Source organism: Squalius cephalus (assembly GCF_949319135.1).
Source record: "Squalius cephalus genome assembly, chromosome: 3".
Classification (NCBI taxonomy): domain Eukaryota; kingdom Metazoa; phylum Chordata; class Actinopteri; order Cypriniformes; family Leuciscidae; genus Squalius; species Squalius cephalus.
Window position 1 is genome coordinate 33,953,510 of NC_137124.1, and position 17,022 is coordinate 33,970,531.

Below are 17,022 nucleotides of genomic sequence, written 5' to 3' on the forward strand. Positions count from 1 at the left end.
CATTTATAGTTCGACCTCGACAAATATTTAAAATGGTGTTTTCCAATGCCACAGTTTCAAGGCTTAGGGCCGTTAGTCATAATTTGTTAAATGAGTGTTAATGTCGGAATGTAATATCGAAATCGAAATGACGCGCACAAATGTAAACATTGAATCTAAATCCAGTCAAAAATATTCCTAGCGCATTTCTGTCGCCTCTGGGCGGGGTCCACCAATGGCGCGAAAAACTCAACCAACCAACCAGGTGTGTGACTCGAGCGATGATGACGTCAGGGCCGTCCGCAAGATGGCTGCTGCTGCAAACGGACAACGAGAGTCGCCCCAAATTCCCCCAATATATTATTCATTATATTATGTACTAGTATAAATTTATGTGATATGTTGTATGATTATTTACGGTTATGCTACTGTACACTCTTGTTCTGATCTGAACGAAATTCAAGAAATATTAACCCCCCCGGCGAAAAGGCCTAACGTTAACTCGCAACGCCAACTACAACCACCCAAACAAAAACATGCTAATTAAGTGTTACATAAATTATACGTTATCCAGAATGTATGTAAAGTTTCCAAAGATAAAGTCAACATAAAAACGATCGCTGCATCCAGCGCTCGTTCGTTCTGGGTGAATGTTGTCTTCTGTCATCGCAACCCAAGCATTGCATATTAGCTGTAAGGTTTTATTTAGCCTACTATTTATTCCACATCTGATACTTTAGCCTAATATGTAAAGTAGGCTATAACATTCCACATATGATACTTTACATATATGATTTTCCAGATAAAAAAATGTTCTTAAATAATTTGATCAAACCTAATAACTTCGCGTTTTTGAGTGCAGTTGCTAGTAGTCAGATGGCTGTTTTGTATGGCGTTATACCTCTGAACGAAACTGATTTCAGACCAGCTTCATGAGACAACAACAGCCCGTTGTAAATTTGAACCGATTTGAACACGACCTCGACAGTCTTCTTGATCTTCGTGCTCAATTTTCCTTGGAGTTGCTGACACCTAGTGGTTGATTCGAGTAACTGCAACTGTTATAAAACTGGAGCCAGATACACTGGACCTTCAGTTGGTGACAAAGTACATTTTCACAAGCAATGTAAGACATTAACAGGCAAAGCCATTTTTTGATTCACGGGGTTTTTGAGTTATTTCACCTTCATAACACGACTTCTTTCAGACTAGTAGAAAGTAAACATCCAAAAATAGACATTTAGGGAAAGTAGGCTATTTGCACTTTGTTCATTTGCACCTGTAGCCTACCGGTAGATTTCAATTACAAGCCACATATAATACAATGTAAAATATTTTTTTTCCTCATACTGAGTCAGAAATCTCCACTTATGTAGCACGTACACAAAACTTTCCAAATGTATTCCCATTTAGGCTACTGTATAGGCCTATTCTGAGGATTTTTAGAGGGGTTAGTTCATAGTAGCCTATATCATTCGCCTGATTTATGACATCTACCAACAACATCGTTTTAATCACCACGTTTAATTTTAGCCAGACCTCCAGGGCATTGTAAGCTGTCAAACTGTTAAAAATGTCAAAAGTCCAAAGCAAATTAGTAAATACAGGAGAAAAAAATAATAGTAAGCATGGAAATGAATCACTTATTTTGAAGATATTTTCCTGCTGGAATGTTTATGGTGGAGATCGGAGGAAGGCAGGTAGCCCAAGTGGTTGAGCATAATGTAGCAGCGGTTGGTTAGGGAGTGGTTTTGTCAGAATAAACCTCCTGATTCACTTCCTGGTGGCACTCCAGAGCTGCCCAAGCCTGTAGTGGCCTAAAATAAGCTCAGAGGATCCAAGAGAGAAACCAACATCCAGATATCATGCTGGGGCAACAGGATACTCCTCTGGTAAGTGAATTCTTTCAGCGCAAAACCTGGCGTCAGATTGCTGGTCATTTCTGTGAAGTTTATACATTGCTAAACAGTTTCTCAAAAATACTTTTATAGTAAAAGTTGAAAAGATGCAATCAAATAAATAGCAAATATTTTATTTAAGGCAGTCATTTTGATTGTTAAGTTTAGCATGTCAAATTATTATTCATATACCTCCACAGCCATATATGTTTCTGAAATTTCAAGGTAATGGTTTCATTGGTTTAAGTTTGTGAATTGAATGAATTGACTTTTTTCAAGTAGGCTACAAGAATTGGACTCTGAAGAAAATATATTTTCTTATAGATCTAAGAGATAAAGCGACAATTTAGTAGGAAACATTAAATAATGATAACATCATTAATTGACAAAGTGTCCCATTCATTGTACTGCGAGTTTTTAGAAGATTTGTTTCCTGGTGGATATAATGTAATTTCTGTGTGTCACCTTTAATGCAAATAATTGTGTTTGTGTGCTGTCTTTCCTATGTTTTTTTCCTCTCTTATACACTCCATCCCTTTCCCTAGTCAAATCATGGGCAGCTCCTGCAGCTCGCCACACAACCACACACATCAATCATGTTTGCATAAAAGTCATTGGTACTTTTCAGTAATCAACACCTGGCGACCTCCTCCAAGAATCAATTTAACATAATCCTTTTATTTATTGTTAAAACTACTTTTCAATGACTGCTGGCTGACTGAGTAATTGCATGTTTACTGATCAAACCAGATGGAAATGTCTCTTGTTTGAAAACAATGAAATGAATGGCAACCATTAGGAAATTGGAGGTTTCACAATAAAAAGGGCTGGCATTAAGCAGGCAAGGTGGCAGTTATACCTGAACCTGATGGCATTTGGATAAAAAAACGAATTGATTAAAAAAAAAAGACATGAATCAGATCTGATTACATCAATCACATGCTGATAACCTCCTGAAATGTTTTTATAGCATTGCATTTCAGTTCCTGACTGCTTTTACTATGACTCTTTCGGCCTGTGCCTCTTCAACCACATGAGGAGAACTGACCTCGAATCACTGTTGACTAGGATGCAAATAAGTCCAAGAGGACAAATGCATAGAGAACCTCTGTGGATGATCAATTTTGCCTGCTATCAGTAAACAATTATACAAGGGTGTTTTATTATGCACATTTCCATATTCAAATCCCATACAGTCTGACCAGTAAAGTCTTAATTTTCTGTTTTGTCTTCACCTTTCTTTCTCGCTGACTCTTACTTAACCTCGGGTTGGTAAAAATCAGGTCAGTTTCCCAATTCATGTGTTGCTCGGCCTTTACCTGGAGGCAGGGAAGGTTTGCATGTGTGTAAAAAAAGAAAATGAAGATGGCTTCTGCTTTACATAAAGTTCCTCACTGAGCAGAGCAGCGCTCCTATTGCTGCACCTGAATGGTCTGTAATACAGATGCATTTTAATTCTTTCTAGGGTGTGTTACGGCAGGGCAGAAGGTGTCTGCAATGCGGGGAACTGTTGAGTGAGTCCAAAGAACACAGGTGAGACTGGTGGCACGACTTATCACCAATAAATACTTAACACAGTTCAAAATGCTTGACCTTTTCTGTCACTATTTGCAGTTCTCCAGTGGGATGTCGCTGTTACAACCCACTTACAGAGTCCGTTGTTCGTGCTGGAGAGAAGAGCAATGAGAGATCCGATAAAACCCACTGGACGGCCGGACGTTTGGGAGATATTGATTTTGTCGGTGTCAGTCGGACCAAGGGCAAGGTATACAAGGACAGACAAATCATTTTGTTTTTACTCAAAATCATCACTGTTCTTGATGGGTTTAAGCTTGTGCACATTATTCAGACTTCATTTGTCAGTCCAGTTTGTCAGGGTCACCAGCTCCACAGATCCAGCCGAAATCTATGAGATTTTGACTAAGCAGTGGGGTCTGGCCCCTCCTCATCTGGTGGTGGCACTAATGGGAGGTGATGAAGTGGCTCAGCTGAAGCCCTGGCTGAGGGACACACTTAGGAAAGGCCTTGTGAAGGCGGCACAAAGCACAGGTGGATTATTTATTATTCATTAAAAACAAAAATCATAATCTCTTTTTGATTGTCACAGATCTCTGACCCTTGACCTACATAGGGGCGTGGATCCTCACCAGTGGTTTGCGTTTTGGCATCACCAAGAACCTGGGTCAGGCCGTAAGAGACCACTCTCTAGCGAGCACTTCCTCTAAGGTGCGAGTGGTGGCCATTGGAATTGCTCCCTGGAACATGATTCAGAACAGAGATCTGCTGCTGTCTGCAAAGGTGGGGACTTCTAAAGAGATTGGGGTGAATGCAGGTTCATTGGCCCAATCAACCTGAACTACCCCAACGTTTTGATGTTTTCATTTATCTCATATCATTTAGTTGCATGGAAAAGTCATGTGGACTTTTTATTATGCAATAGAGAGCTGCAGAAATGAGTCCTATAAAACTTGGAAATCAGTTAGCATTTTTGCACTTAGTTCCATTGTCCCGAAGTCAATAGGTTTTTTATATGAGTAGTAGTGAACAAACACAAACTGCAAACCGTAAACACACACACCCAGAGCAGTGGGCAGACATTTTTACTGTGGCGCCCCGGGAGCGATTGTGGGGTTACATGTAGGTGTTGTTTCCTGCCTGTATTGAGAATCAAACCCACAACCTTCGGGTTACCAGTCTGACTCCCTAACCATTAGATCATGTCAGATCCTTTGTGGTGGTGACGTTGAAGTCACTCTAGTGTTTATTGCTTAACTTTAACTTTTTAATTATGTAGCCTTCATAATTCACAAAAGTTGTGAGAATTATCTTGATGAACAAAATGTGGAAAAATCATAAACATTTGTTGGTCACAGGGCTTATTTTCTGCTTAAAATTCCTATTGGCTTTTTGTTGAGGGAATCAGGGTGATGCTAACTTCCGGGTTGGCCTACAACTTCAGTAATGATTTTAATGTTTACTTTATATGAAAACTTTTTATAAGACAACATTGTTTAATTTTTCTAAATTCTTTATTTTTTTATTTAGCCTGATCACCCAGCAACATACCCGTATGAGGATCTTCCCCACGGTGCAGTGTATTCCCTGGACTGCAATCATTCCCATTTGATCCTGGTGGACGAGGACCCTCAGAGACCTGGAGCCACCGGTGAGATGAGAGTCAGGATGCTCAAACACATCTCTCTGCAGCGCACAGGATATGGGGGTGAGTTAAGACTCAGTTTGTTTTCAACCAATCGTCTCTCCGATTTCTATCTTCTCGTGCTCTGAGATTCCAATGAATCCATTGTTCTAACAGGCACAGGCAGTATAGAAATCCCAGTTTTGTGTCTTCTGGTCCATGGAGAGCCAAGGATATTACAGGTCACTCTTAACATTTTATTAATAAAACATATCTAATGAATTGATACTGTATATTATAAGTGTTTTATTGTGGCGTGTTGTTCTCCCAGGTTGGTAATTTCCACTTTTATTCCCATCTTACAGAAAATGTACAAGAATATTCAGAATTCAATACCCTGGCTGATTTTAGCTGGCTCAGGAGGAGTCGCTGATATTTTAGTGACCCTGATGGACAGAGGATGCTGGGATGCTGAAATGGTCCAAGAGCTGTTGACAAACACCTTCTCTAAGGGCCTACACAGCACTGAAATCACTTCCTGGGTCAAACTGGTAATGGACTACTTTTTTTTTTATGATAGTTAGATAGGTTTTTTGTTTTAGATTATATATAGTGTAAAGTCTCAGATTTTGTCTATTAGATCCAGAGAATATTGGACTACGGTCACCTGCTGACAGTGCATGACCCAGAACAGGACTCCGAACTGGACACAGTAATTCTCAAAGCCCTGGTTAAGGGTGAGGAACCATTATATTATTCTAACTAAAGCAAACAACTAAGAGCAATTCTATTTCTGTATATTGATGTTGGTGAGTCTGTAATTGTTCTTGTCAATTGTTCTCAGCGTGTAAGAGTCAGAGTCAGGAAGCGCAGGACTTCCTGGATGAGTTGAAACTGGCTGTGGCCTGGAACAGGGTGGACATTGCTAAGAGTGAGATCTTCAGTGGAGATGTGGCATGGAGTGTAAGAATTAAACAATATCGTTTTGTGCGTTTTAAATGATCAACACTTGTTTTGGATTCTTATACACAATATCTCTTTATTCTCTTTTAGGCGCAGGACCTGGAGGAGGTGATGATGGAGGCAATGATAAATGACAAACCTGACTTTGTGCGTCTGTTTGTTGATAACGGTGTGAACATAAACGAGTTCCTAACTTATGGCCGTCTTCAGGAGCTCTACTGCTCCGTGTCCGAGAAAAACCTCCTTCACACTCTGCTCCTGAAAAAGCATCAGGAGAAACAGGCTCATTTGGCCAGCAAACGGATGTCAGGACACCCCTACACTGAACCAGGTGACCGCAGGCCTCGTTTCACCTTCCATGAGGTCTCCAAAGTCCTTAAAGACTTTCTTGATGACACCTGTAAGGGTTTCTACCAAAAACTTCCAGCGGTGAGTGGGCCTTTAACATGCACTTACACATAACACACCATGCTACCATTCTGCTATATTATGTGTATCTGCTGCAGGAGAGGATGGGGAAAGGCCGTCTTTTCCACAGCCAGAAAAACCTCCCAGACATGGACCGACGTTGTGAGCACCCTTGGAGAGACCTCTTCATTTGGGCTATTCTGCAGAATAGGCAGGAAATGGCTAACTACTTCTGGGCCATGGTGGGTCAATAAACCAATATGAGCGATAAGCTCATTTTCATGAACTAAGTCCATTTGTGAATACATGTGAATTGAATTGAATTTGCATGTTCACAATTTGTTCTTTAGACCTTATCAGAAGCTATAACCTAAGTCCCATTGATTACTAGTCGAGTAACACACTTGACCTCAGTTGGGTTTACAGATCAAACTTTACAAGGGTCAATTTGCATGAAAAAAGTCCTGATAAGCTGGGAATCAACACTGAATGAATTCACTTCTTGTCTTTGCATTCTTGCAGAGTAATAATTGTGCTTATTTCTACTTTATGTACAGTACTTATTCAATGCATTATTTTACATTCGTCTTTAATAGGCATTTGTGTGTTTTAGGGCCCGGAGGCCGTGGCAGCTGCTCTGGTGGGCTGTAAGATCATGAAGGAAATGGCCCATCGGGCTACTGAAGCAGAGTCTGCTCGCAGTATGAAGAATGCCAAGTATGAGCAGTTTGCTATGGGTGAGAATCACACAAATACCAACCACAGACTCACTGCAAGTGGAGAACCCAAACAGTCAAACATTTCAAGGGTCAGTTCACCCAATAATGATAATTCTGTCATCATTTACTCACCTTCATGTCATTCCAAACCTGCGTGGCTTATTGTCTTCTGCAGAACATAAGAGAAGATATTTTGAGAAATGTCGCGGAAATGTACCATTTGTCCATGCAATGGTAACCAAAATTTTTGGTTACCAACATTCTTCAAAATACCTTCTTTTACGTTCTGCAGAAGAAAGAAGGTCATTAAGGTTTGGAATGACATGAGGGTGAATAAATGATGAAAGACTTCATTTTTGGGTCATTTACTCACCATCATGTTGTTCTAAGCCTGTATTACTTACTTTTATCTCCATAATACAAAAGATGATATATTGAAGAATGTTGAGATATTTCTCAAAATGTCTAATTTTATGTTTGGCAGAAGAAAGAAAGGAATGGCATATGGGTGAATAAAGTAAATGTTAACAAAATGTTCATTTTTGGGTGAACCTTTCCTGCTGAAAAATCCAGTATTGCTGGTCACCAGCATAAGTGTTTTCGACATGCTGGGACAAGCTTCACCAGCTCAGTTGTGCTAGAGAATAGCATGACTATTCTGGTCCACTAGTTAGACCAGCACTAAACCAGCCTGGACCAACATGGAATTCACGCTGGTTTATGCTGGATTTTTCAGCAGGTTTAATTGCACATTAAGAACAGCGTTAGGTTGAGTAAATGACACAAAAATGTTCTTTTCTGGGTAAACTATTTCTTTAAGCTGTGTGAAGAGCCTATATCAAGTGTAACTACCAGAATGCTCAGTTCTGATACCTGCACTATTCTGACAGATCTTTTCAGTGAGTGTTATTCAAACAGTGAAGACAGAGCCTATTCCCTCCTGGTGAGAAAAACACGCTGTTGGAGCAAAGCAACCGTCCTGAATCTCGCCACTGTTGCAGATGCCAAATGCTTTTTTGCTCATGATGGTGTCCAGGTAACAGCTTAGGCCTAATTCTTGCATTTTCATGCCAGCCTTATCCCTATGATCAACTTTACGTGGATTGTCTTGCACAGGCCCTGCTGACCAAAGTCTGGTGGGGAGCCATGAGGACAGACACTGCCATCTCTAGACTTGTGCTCACGTTCTTCATCCCTCCCCTCATTTGGACCAGTCTCGTCAAGTTCAAGTGGGGATATTTGTTGTTATTAATTCCATGTATGGCGTTTAAACCGATTTTTTGATTCATTGAGCATTATGAGCATATAATATGTGAATGTGTCACAGTGCAACGGAACAAGCGAGCAAAGGTGATGGGGAGCCGTTTGACGAGCTGGACAGTTTGGAAACAGAGCGAGCCTTGTTGCTCACAGACGAGGACCCAGTGTAAGTCTCTGTTTCATACTGGAATAGATGCAAACTACAGTAAAGCTTAAGTATCCTTTTAAAGAACTCTGTTTTCATCTTTTTTTCCCTCAGTGCCGTTGAAGGTGGCGGTGACCCTGCAGTGCAGACCTGCAGTGCAACCTTCATTCATGTTGTTCTGCGACGGTGGAATCGTTTCTGGAGTGCTCCGGTCACTGTGTTTATGGGGAATGTCATCATGTACTTTGCCTTCCTCATTCTGTTCAGTTACGTGCTCCTCCTGGACTTCCGGCCCCCACCACCGAACGGCCCATCTGCAGCTGAGATCATCCTCTACTTCTGGGTCTTCACCCTGGTGTTGGAAGAAATCCGACAAGTAGGACTAAATGTCTATGGTCTATGATATAACGTGTGTGTGTGTGTGTGGTGTTGTTTTTATATTGTGCTTGTGTGTATGTTTATGCAGTCTTGTATGGTTCTCTTTTGATACGGCTTATAGAAGAGGTTGATTTATCCAAAATTACCAGAAACATAATTCTAGAATTCTAATATAATGATTCCTTAGAATATGTAAAGCAGTGTTGTTATTGTTAACTAAAACTATTCAAATTGATTTCTTTCATTTAAAATAAAGCTAAAATATAATATAAATATTTTATGAAAAACATAAACTAAATTCAGAAAATGTACCTTGGCAACTAACTGAAATAAGTTTATGTACTAAAATTAGTTAAACTAAAACTGAAATAAAAAGTAAATCCAAATAGAAATATATATTTTTTTTTTTTTTTTAAATGACATAACAGAATATTCTAAAACTACTACTAAATAACAAAATTAATAAAACTTCAAGTAAAATCAAGATTAAATATAAAAGCTCATTTAAAATATTGATAAATACTATAATAGTAATAGAACAGCACAAGGTTTAGCAGAGTTTTTCACATATTTACTCTTACAGGGTTGTGCACCATTAAGATTTGAATAAGGAATGACTTATAAATTCAAAATTGATTTGAACTGAAGTAGCGAACAAGGTGCAGAACTGTAATTTCTGTACTTTAAATGTAGATTTTTAATAATAATATCCGGTATAAATTAGCCAATGGCATGTTATGATTACAGACAACATGACTGTTAATAATATGTATTTTAAATCCTCATATAGAAATGTATTAATTGTATTTATGAAGTGCCTTTCAAAAGTCTAACAGTCTGAGCTTATGACTTAAAAATACAGTATAAAATGTGATTGAACAGACCACAACACATTTATCACACTCACTCAACATTCACTCAACAGTACAATACAATATGCCATTTATAATATAGTACAATACATTACAGGAAAATGCACACAATATATACAATACACAATACAATACTAACTATGAACACATACAGGGTGGAGTGTATGGGTTTATCTGAAATAACAGGTACAAATGCAGTTTGGCAGTGAAGTGGCCAGTGTGCCCAAGCAGCTGAACAAACAGTGCCGACAAAAATGGGAGAAGGGTTAAGGAGAATATCCAATTCTGGGAAGTTCTTTATAAGAGCTGCGGCTGAGGGGAATATACGGTTTTTGTTCTTGTTTTGATGGATCTGAAATGATCATTTGAGGGTAGAGATTTGAAAAGATGTGGTGACCAGGATGTAATCACTCATTGGTAATCTCACCTACCCATTTTCCAGACTCTTACTCATTGTCTGAGTCCTGGAGGAAAGGTAAATGACAGCCAATGATGGGTTCTTTCTGCTGGGTGCCTAATGTGCAAAGGTGTGGCCTCTTCATGTGTGATGATACAGATTCAGTGACAGAGGTGCATAACTGGTTCATCAGGACTAAACACTTTGCATTTCAATCAGTAAATTATTTGCTGAGACCTTTTTTTGATGTTATATTGGTCTTAAAGGAGGATTTTAAGGGGTTGATGGACCTCCTGAAGTCCACAACCTTTTTTTCTTTCTGTTTTGAGTACAACACAGTACAGTTGTATTGTGCAAAGCTGCTATTCATTGTATGATATTTGACACTCTCTGATGCACAGAGTTTCTTCACGGATGAGGACATGAGTATTCTGAAGAAGATGAAGCTATATGTGGAGGATAACTGGAACAAATGTGACATGGTGGCCATCTGTCTCTTCGTGGTGGGATTGTCATGCAGGTATTTTGATCAAATAGTGCTGTTTTGTGAGCAGCATTAAGAGTAGCATTGAGCTTAATTTAAATTCTTTTTGTCTTAAGGATGGCCTCAAGCACCTATGATGCTGGACGAACTGTTCTTGCTTTGGACTTCATGGTTTTCACCTTAAGACTCATTCACATTTTTGCTATTCATAAGCAACTTGGGCCCAAAATCATCATTGTGGAGAGAATGGTAAAAATCATTTAAAATGAAAAACTATAGACAGAACAAACATCTGTTTAACCCCATGCGTTTTTTTTTTAATGATTTTACAGATCAAGGACGTGTTTTTCTTCCTCTTCTTCCTGACCGTGTGGCTGATAGCGTATGGAGTGACGACACAGGCGCTTCTGCACCCCAACGACCCGCGCATCGATTGGGTCTTCCGCAGGGCACTGTACCGCCCGTATCTCCATATATTTGGACAGATTCCTCTAGAGGAAATAGATGGTACACTATATATTCTTTATATGTTCTTGCATTGATAAAGACATTTTTTGTAAGCAGTGTTATTTTATTATTATTTATAAACTATTATAGTATTTATCAGTATTTTTAATAGGCTTTTATTTGTATATTTTCAGTTTTCATTTAAATTTCTGTTTAAATTGTAGTAATTGTTTATGTGATTTTGACATTTTTGTTATTTTTAAAAATATATTTCTTATACGTTTTAGTAATTTTAGTACTTCCACTTGTAGACTTATTGCAGTTACTTGCAAGTGCAATATTTCACATTTTTAAACTTTTTAAGTTTGAGTTTTTTCATTTAATATTTATATATAATTTTTTAAATAATATACATTTTTTATATATTTAAAAGTTTTAGTTAAAGGGATAGTTCACCCAAAAATGAAAATTCTGTCATCATTTACTCACCCTCAAGTTGTTCCAAACCTGTATGAGTTTATTTCTTCTGCTGAACCCAAAAGAAGATATTTTGATATTTTATATATATATATATATATATATATATATATATATATATATATAATTTTTTTTTTTTTTTTTTTTTTCTCCATACTATGGAAGTCAACGGGGTCCATGAACTGTTTGGTTACCCATATTCTTCAAAATATATTCGTTTGTGTTCAGCAGAAGAATGAAATTCATACAGGTTTGGAGCTATCCCTTTAACAATAACAACACTGGTTTGAAGTAAATACCAGAAACAAAATTGACTAGATATCAATTTAATAGTGTTTAATACTTAATCAATGGTTAATTTCATGCTCAGTGGGTCTAGTCACATACTTTCTGTCAACATTTGTTCTTTCATCTAAATGAATTTGTAGTTATTAGACTTGACCTCTAGGTGGAGCTATTGCAGCTTATTTTTGACTATATTTCTCCATGTATCTTTACAGCGGCAAAGATGTCAGACGATAACTGCACTACTGATGTGCAGGAGATCATCTTAGGGACTCTGCCACCCTGCCCAAACTTATACGCCAACTGGCTGGTCATTCTGCTGCTCGTCATCTATTTGCTGGTCACAAATGTGTTGCTGCTCAACCTTCTTATTGCCATGTTCAGGTCAGAGTTCAGCTAATACAAAACTGGGAGATTCTATTTGGAGATTCTTCACTGTGAAAAAGTAAAATACAATTTAAAAAAATATTTGCACTTTTGGTAACATTTCGATGTTCCACTTTACACATTTTGATAACTATAAATGACTTTGCACCTACATGTCAACTAACTCTCATTAGAGTATAAGTAGACTGTCTGCTTAATATCTGCTAACATTTTGTACTTTTAAAAGTAACTTTGCAACCCGAACCCTAACACCTAACCCTAACCTAACGGTCTACTAATATTCTAATGAGAGTTAGTTGACATGTAGGTGAAAAATTACTTATAATCAATAGAATGTCTAAAGGGGACCATCAAAATAAAGTGTAACCAACTTTTCCAGTAAAGATGGGTGTTTGTGTTTGTGTTTGTGTGCGTGTGTGTGTGAAAATACAATTCTTCTCATAAACAATGTCACAAAATGCTATTTGAAATGCAACCAAACATGTCACCTCTCCGCAGCTACACTTTCCAGGTGGTGCAGGAGAATGCAGACATCTTCTGGAAGTTTCAGCGCTACAACCTGATTGTTGAATACCACAGCCGCCCGGCACTAGCCCCACCCTTCATCATCATCAGCCACATCTCTCAAGTTCTCCTCAGCCTCGTCAAAACGACAGAAAACAACCAGGATCTGCTGGGTAAGGAAGTCGTCACACTGACTGTGCACTTCCTGTACAGATTATTTAGATAATTCATAATACTTCTGATGACCAATCAAACTCCAGTCTAAATAAGAGCACAGTGTGCAATTAAAGCAGTGGAAAAGGAAAAGCAAAGATAATTTAAAGAATCTGCGGTTGAATGTTTGTTCCTCTATTCTTGTTGTGGTCAGAGAGGGAACTACCAGCTGGCCTGGACCAGAAGCTGATGACATGGGAGACGGTGCAGAAGGAGAACTACTTGGCTAAACTGGAACGAGAGCATAGGGAGAGCAGTGGAGAGAGACTCAGATACACTTCCTCTAAGTGAGTCACATTTAAACGCTATACACATATGAGATGGATTTGGATTTGTATAGCACTTTCCACAATACTTTTTGTTTCAAAGCTTTTCGTTTCAGTGTTACAATTTAGGAAGTATTCTGTTACCAGCCAGAGATAAGTGTATCAAAGTAATGTTCATATGGCGGTAATATAGAGCTATAATATAGTATATAGAAATATAGTAGTTAAGCTAACAAAATTAACATGTTAGGCAGCGATTACTACTTGCGCTTGTAATGATTGTGATGCAAGGATAGTATATAGTATAATATTTGAAAGTTTTGCGCGTCGATCCAAAGTTGCCATAATCTGACGTAATTGTCGGCGTCACCTGAAAACATTGCGAAGGTTGGATCCAAACTGGAGCTGGCGCAATTTGTGGTAGAAACCTGAGGTAAAAACAGGGAAGCAAAAGGAGAGGAATTAGCATAGCTGCAGTTCATAGCATTTTAGGCAAAGTACAATCATGTGTATTTGGCACTATTTCAATTTCAAGTTTATGAGAAGCATTAGGTGAATGCTTGGCTAAAGAGATGTATATGATCTAGATTTAAACACAACATCATCAGGAAGGCTATTCCAGAGTTTACGAGCCAAATGCGAAAAGGCTCTTCCTGCTTTAGTAGACAAAAGTCCAGAGTTTTGTGTCCTTAAAAAGATTGTGATGGACTGTATTTTATAGTCATAAAATGTATCATTAACACATTATCTTATATTGAGATTTCTGCTACAAGTAAGTCTATGATGAAGGAGTGTATGAATAACTATTATAATCTACTTTTTGCATGTGTCATTTTATAGGGTACAGAGTTTGCTGAGGTTGGTTGGGGGTTTCAAGGATCAAGAAAAGCGAATGGCAACAGTGGAAACTGAGGTGAAGTGAAGGAGTATCTGCTGACTTAAAGTCACCATGAAATCAAAATTGACAAATCTTGTTTTATTTTAATGGAATACTGCAGTATTTATTATAAAATGACCCTCGTGATCTTTACCACAAAGATCCAGTGATTCAGTGGATGATGCCAATGGATCTTTTATTTTTTCGAGAAGTTGTTTCACTCTGATATACATCACAATACGCTGATTTCACGCAGCCGTTATTTTGAAATCGAAAGCGAGGCTCCGGTGGGTAGAAAACCGGAAGTGTTGCCTTTAATCACAGGAGAGTCGTGAATGCGATGGCGTATTGTTGTGTTCAATGATGTTGTGTCAATTCTAAATACTGTACAGACATTTCTTTCATACTTTAGACTATATACAGTGAAATTCATTTATAAATAATATTTTTTTATATATATATATATAATTCAGAATGTAAAAAACGAATCCGGAATGAACTATATACAGTGCTATGCATAAGTTTAGACACCCATGCTAAAGTTGACTAAAAAGAGGAATAAAAAATCATCTTTTGGAAATTGAACTTAATGCCTTAATTAAAAAAATTAGGAAAAATCCAACCTTTAAGGACACCAATTTTCTTTGTGAATGAATAATGTATCGTAAATAAATAAATGTTCTTCCTTAAAATACAGGGTGCATAAGTTTGGACACCCCTATGTTAAATTCCCATAGAGGCAGGCAGATTTTTATTTTTAAAGGCCAGTTACTTCATGGATCCAGGATACTATGCATCCTGATAAAGTTCCCTTGGCCTTTGGAATTAAAATAGCCCCACATCATCACATAGCCTTCACCATACCTAGAGATTGGCATGGGGTACTTTCCATAAGATCATCTCTCAATGCAAATCAAACCAGCTATTAGGCTAACTGAAATAAAACCATGCCAATCTCTAGGTATGGTGAAGGCTATGTGATGATGTGGGGCTATTTTAGTTCCAAAGGCCAAGGGAACTTTATCAGGATGCATAGTATCCTGGATCCATGAAGTAACTGGCCTTTAAAAATAAAAATCTGCCTGCCTCTATGGGAATTTAACATAGGGGTGTCCAAACTTATGCACCCTGTATTTTAAGGAAGAACATTTATTTATTTACGATACATTATTCATTCACAAAGAAAATTGGTGTCCTTAAAGGTTGTATTTTTCCTATTTTTTTTAATTAAGGCATTAAGTTCAATTTCCAAAAGATGATTTTTTATTCCTCTTTTTAGTCAACTTTAGCATGGGTGTCTAAACTTATGCATAGCACTGTACATATCCTATATTGGATATTAACATCCAATAGTGTAAATCGCGGCAGCAGCCTCAGGTTGGTAGTCCAAGGCATTGTTGTTTATCTTTACTTCCGGGGTTCTTCCCACCGGAGCCTCACTTTCGATTTCAAAATGGCGGCTGCGTGAAATCAGCGTATAGGGAAGAAAAGATTATCGCAACTTCCGTTTCATGTCAACTTTAATATCTGTTGAGATTCCTCATTTAAGTTCATGTTGCCAAATGACTTTACTGAACATGTACATGTATCTGTAGGTGAGGTATTGTGGAGAGGTGTTGTCTTGGATTGCGGAGTGTTTCCACAAAAGTACTCTGAAGTGTGACAGAGACGTGCCTATAGCCCCACGTGAGGCTTCCTTTATTATTATGTTGCCCTTCCTCATATTGTGTCTTCTTCCTTATCTTTGGATCTTATTTGTTCTTTCTCTTACTCTGTCTGAGTGTCTTCTTTTCATTGTCTCACAGTCTTTGTCCTCTCAAGGTAACACTACACTACCTGTGTTTCACAGGGTCCATTGCCATCAGCTCCAGAAACCTACAACCACAGGAAGCCAAGAGACAGCAGCCATCAGGACCTTCAGGATATGGTGCCGAAAAGAAACTGCCTTACATTGATCAGTGATCTGGCTATATTATTATGCTTTTTTTAAATTATTAAACTAGAAATAGGATATCAGTTGTTATAGTATGTCATTGTAATTGAGACTCCAGGCAACGAAATTAAAGACAAAATCTGTGCAGATTAATACTTTGATTTTACCGTGATTTCCTTGTACATTAAACCTACGCCTCTTTTGTAGCTATACAGCACTATATAATAATGATCATTATAACTTTTACTATACAAATATAACAATATTTTTTTTCAATGTATAATTTGGAAATGCACTTGAAGTAATTGAAACTGTGTAATTGTCTTTCTAGTGAGAATAATATTAGATTTTTCTTTGTCTTCTATCAACACCTGGCACAATTATTGCAGTAAAATTAACATTTTCAATTGAATTACCATAATGAGGAATTGTATGAATGCTACAGTGTGAGGTCTTGACAACCTCATTTCAATAGACTAAATGTACATGTATACACTACCATTCAGATTTTTTTAAATGTTTTTTAAAGAAGTCTCTTATGCTCACCAATGCTGCCTTTATTTGATCAAAAATGCAGTAAAAAAACAGTAATATATGAAATATTATCACAATTTAAAATAAGTTTTCTATTTGAATATATTAATAATAATGTAATATATTTGTGATAATAAAATATATTAATATATAATATAAATATATTATAATAATGTAATATTTTTATTTTATTTGAATATATAATGTAATTTTTCTGTGTTGGCAAAGCTGTATTTTCAGCATCATTACTCCAGTCTTTAGAGTCACATGATCCTTCAGAAATCATAATATGCTGCTTTGCTGTCCAAGAAACATGTTCTTATTATTATCAATTTTGAAAACAGTTGGGCTGCCTAATATCTTTTGGAAACCATTTTTTGTTCAGGATTCTTTGATGAATAGAAAGTAAAAAAAAAAAAGAAAAAAAAAGCATTTACTTGAAATAGACTTCACTTTT

General features: G+C 37.5%; 1 protein-coding gene across 1 annotated transcript; it reads left to right on the forward strand.

Annotated features, from left to right (window-relative positions):
• Positions 1 to 1,770: 1,770 nt before the first annotated feature.
• Positions 1,771 to 16,575, forward strand: trpm5 (transient receptor potential cation channel, subfamily M, member 5). The gene is made up of 26 exons (XM_079867953.1): positions 1,771 to 1,871; positions 3,343 to 3,410; positions 3,492 to 3,642; positions 3,746 to 3,926; positions 4,009 to 4,175; positions 4,923 to 5,100; positions 5,194 to 5,258; positions 5,382 to 5,567; positions 5,657 to 5,753; positions 5,861 to 5,979; positions 6,070 to 6,408; positions 6,486 to 6,629; positions 7,001 to 7,124; positions 7,997 to 8,142; positions 8,223 to 8,335; positions 8,434 to 8,532; positions 8,626 to 8,887; positions 10,560 to 10,678; positions 10,759 to 10,891; positions 10,975 to 11,149; positions 12,067 to 12,235; positions 12,737 to 12,915; positions 13,110 to 13,242; positions 14,062 to 14,134; positions 15,694 to 15,784; positions 15,948 to 16,575. The coding sequence occupies exons 1-26, from the start codon at positions 1,845 to 1,847 to the stop codon at positions 16,058 to 16,060; spliced, it is 3,651 nt and encodes a 1,216-aa protein (XP_079724079.1). The 5' UTR covers positions 1,771 to 1,844; the 3' UTR covers positions 16,061 to 16,575.
• The last annotated feature ends 447 nt before the right edge of the window (positions 16,576 to 17,022 follow it).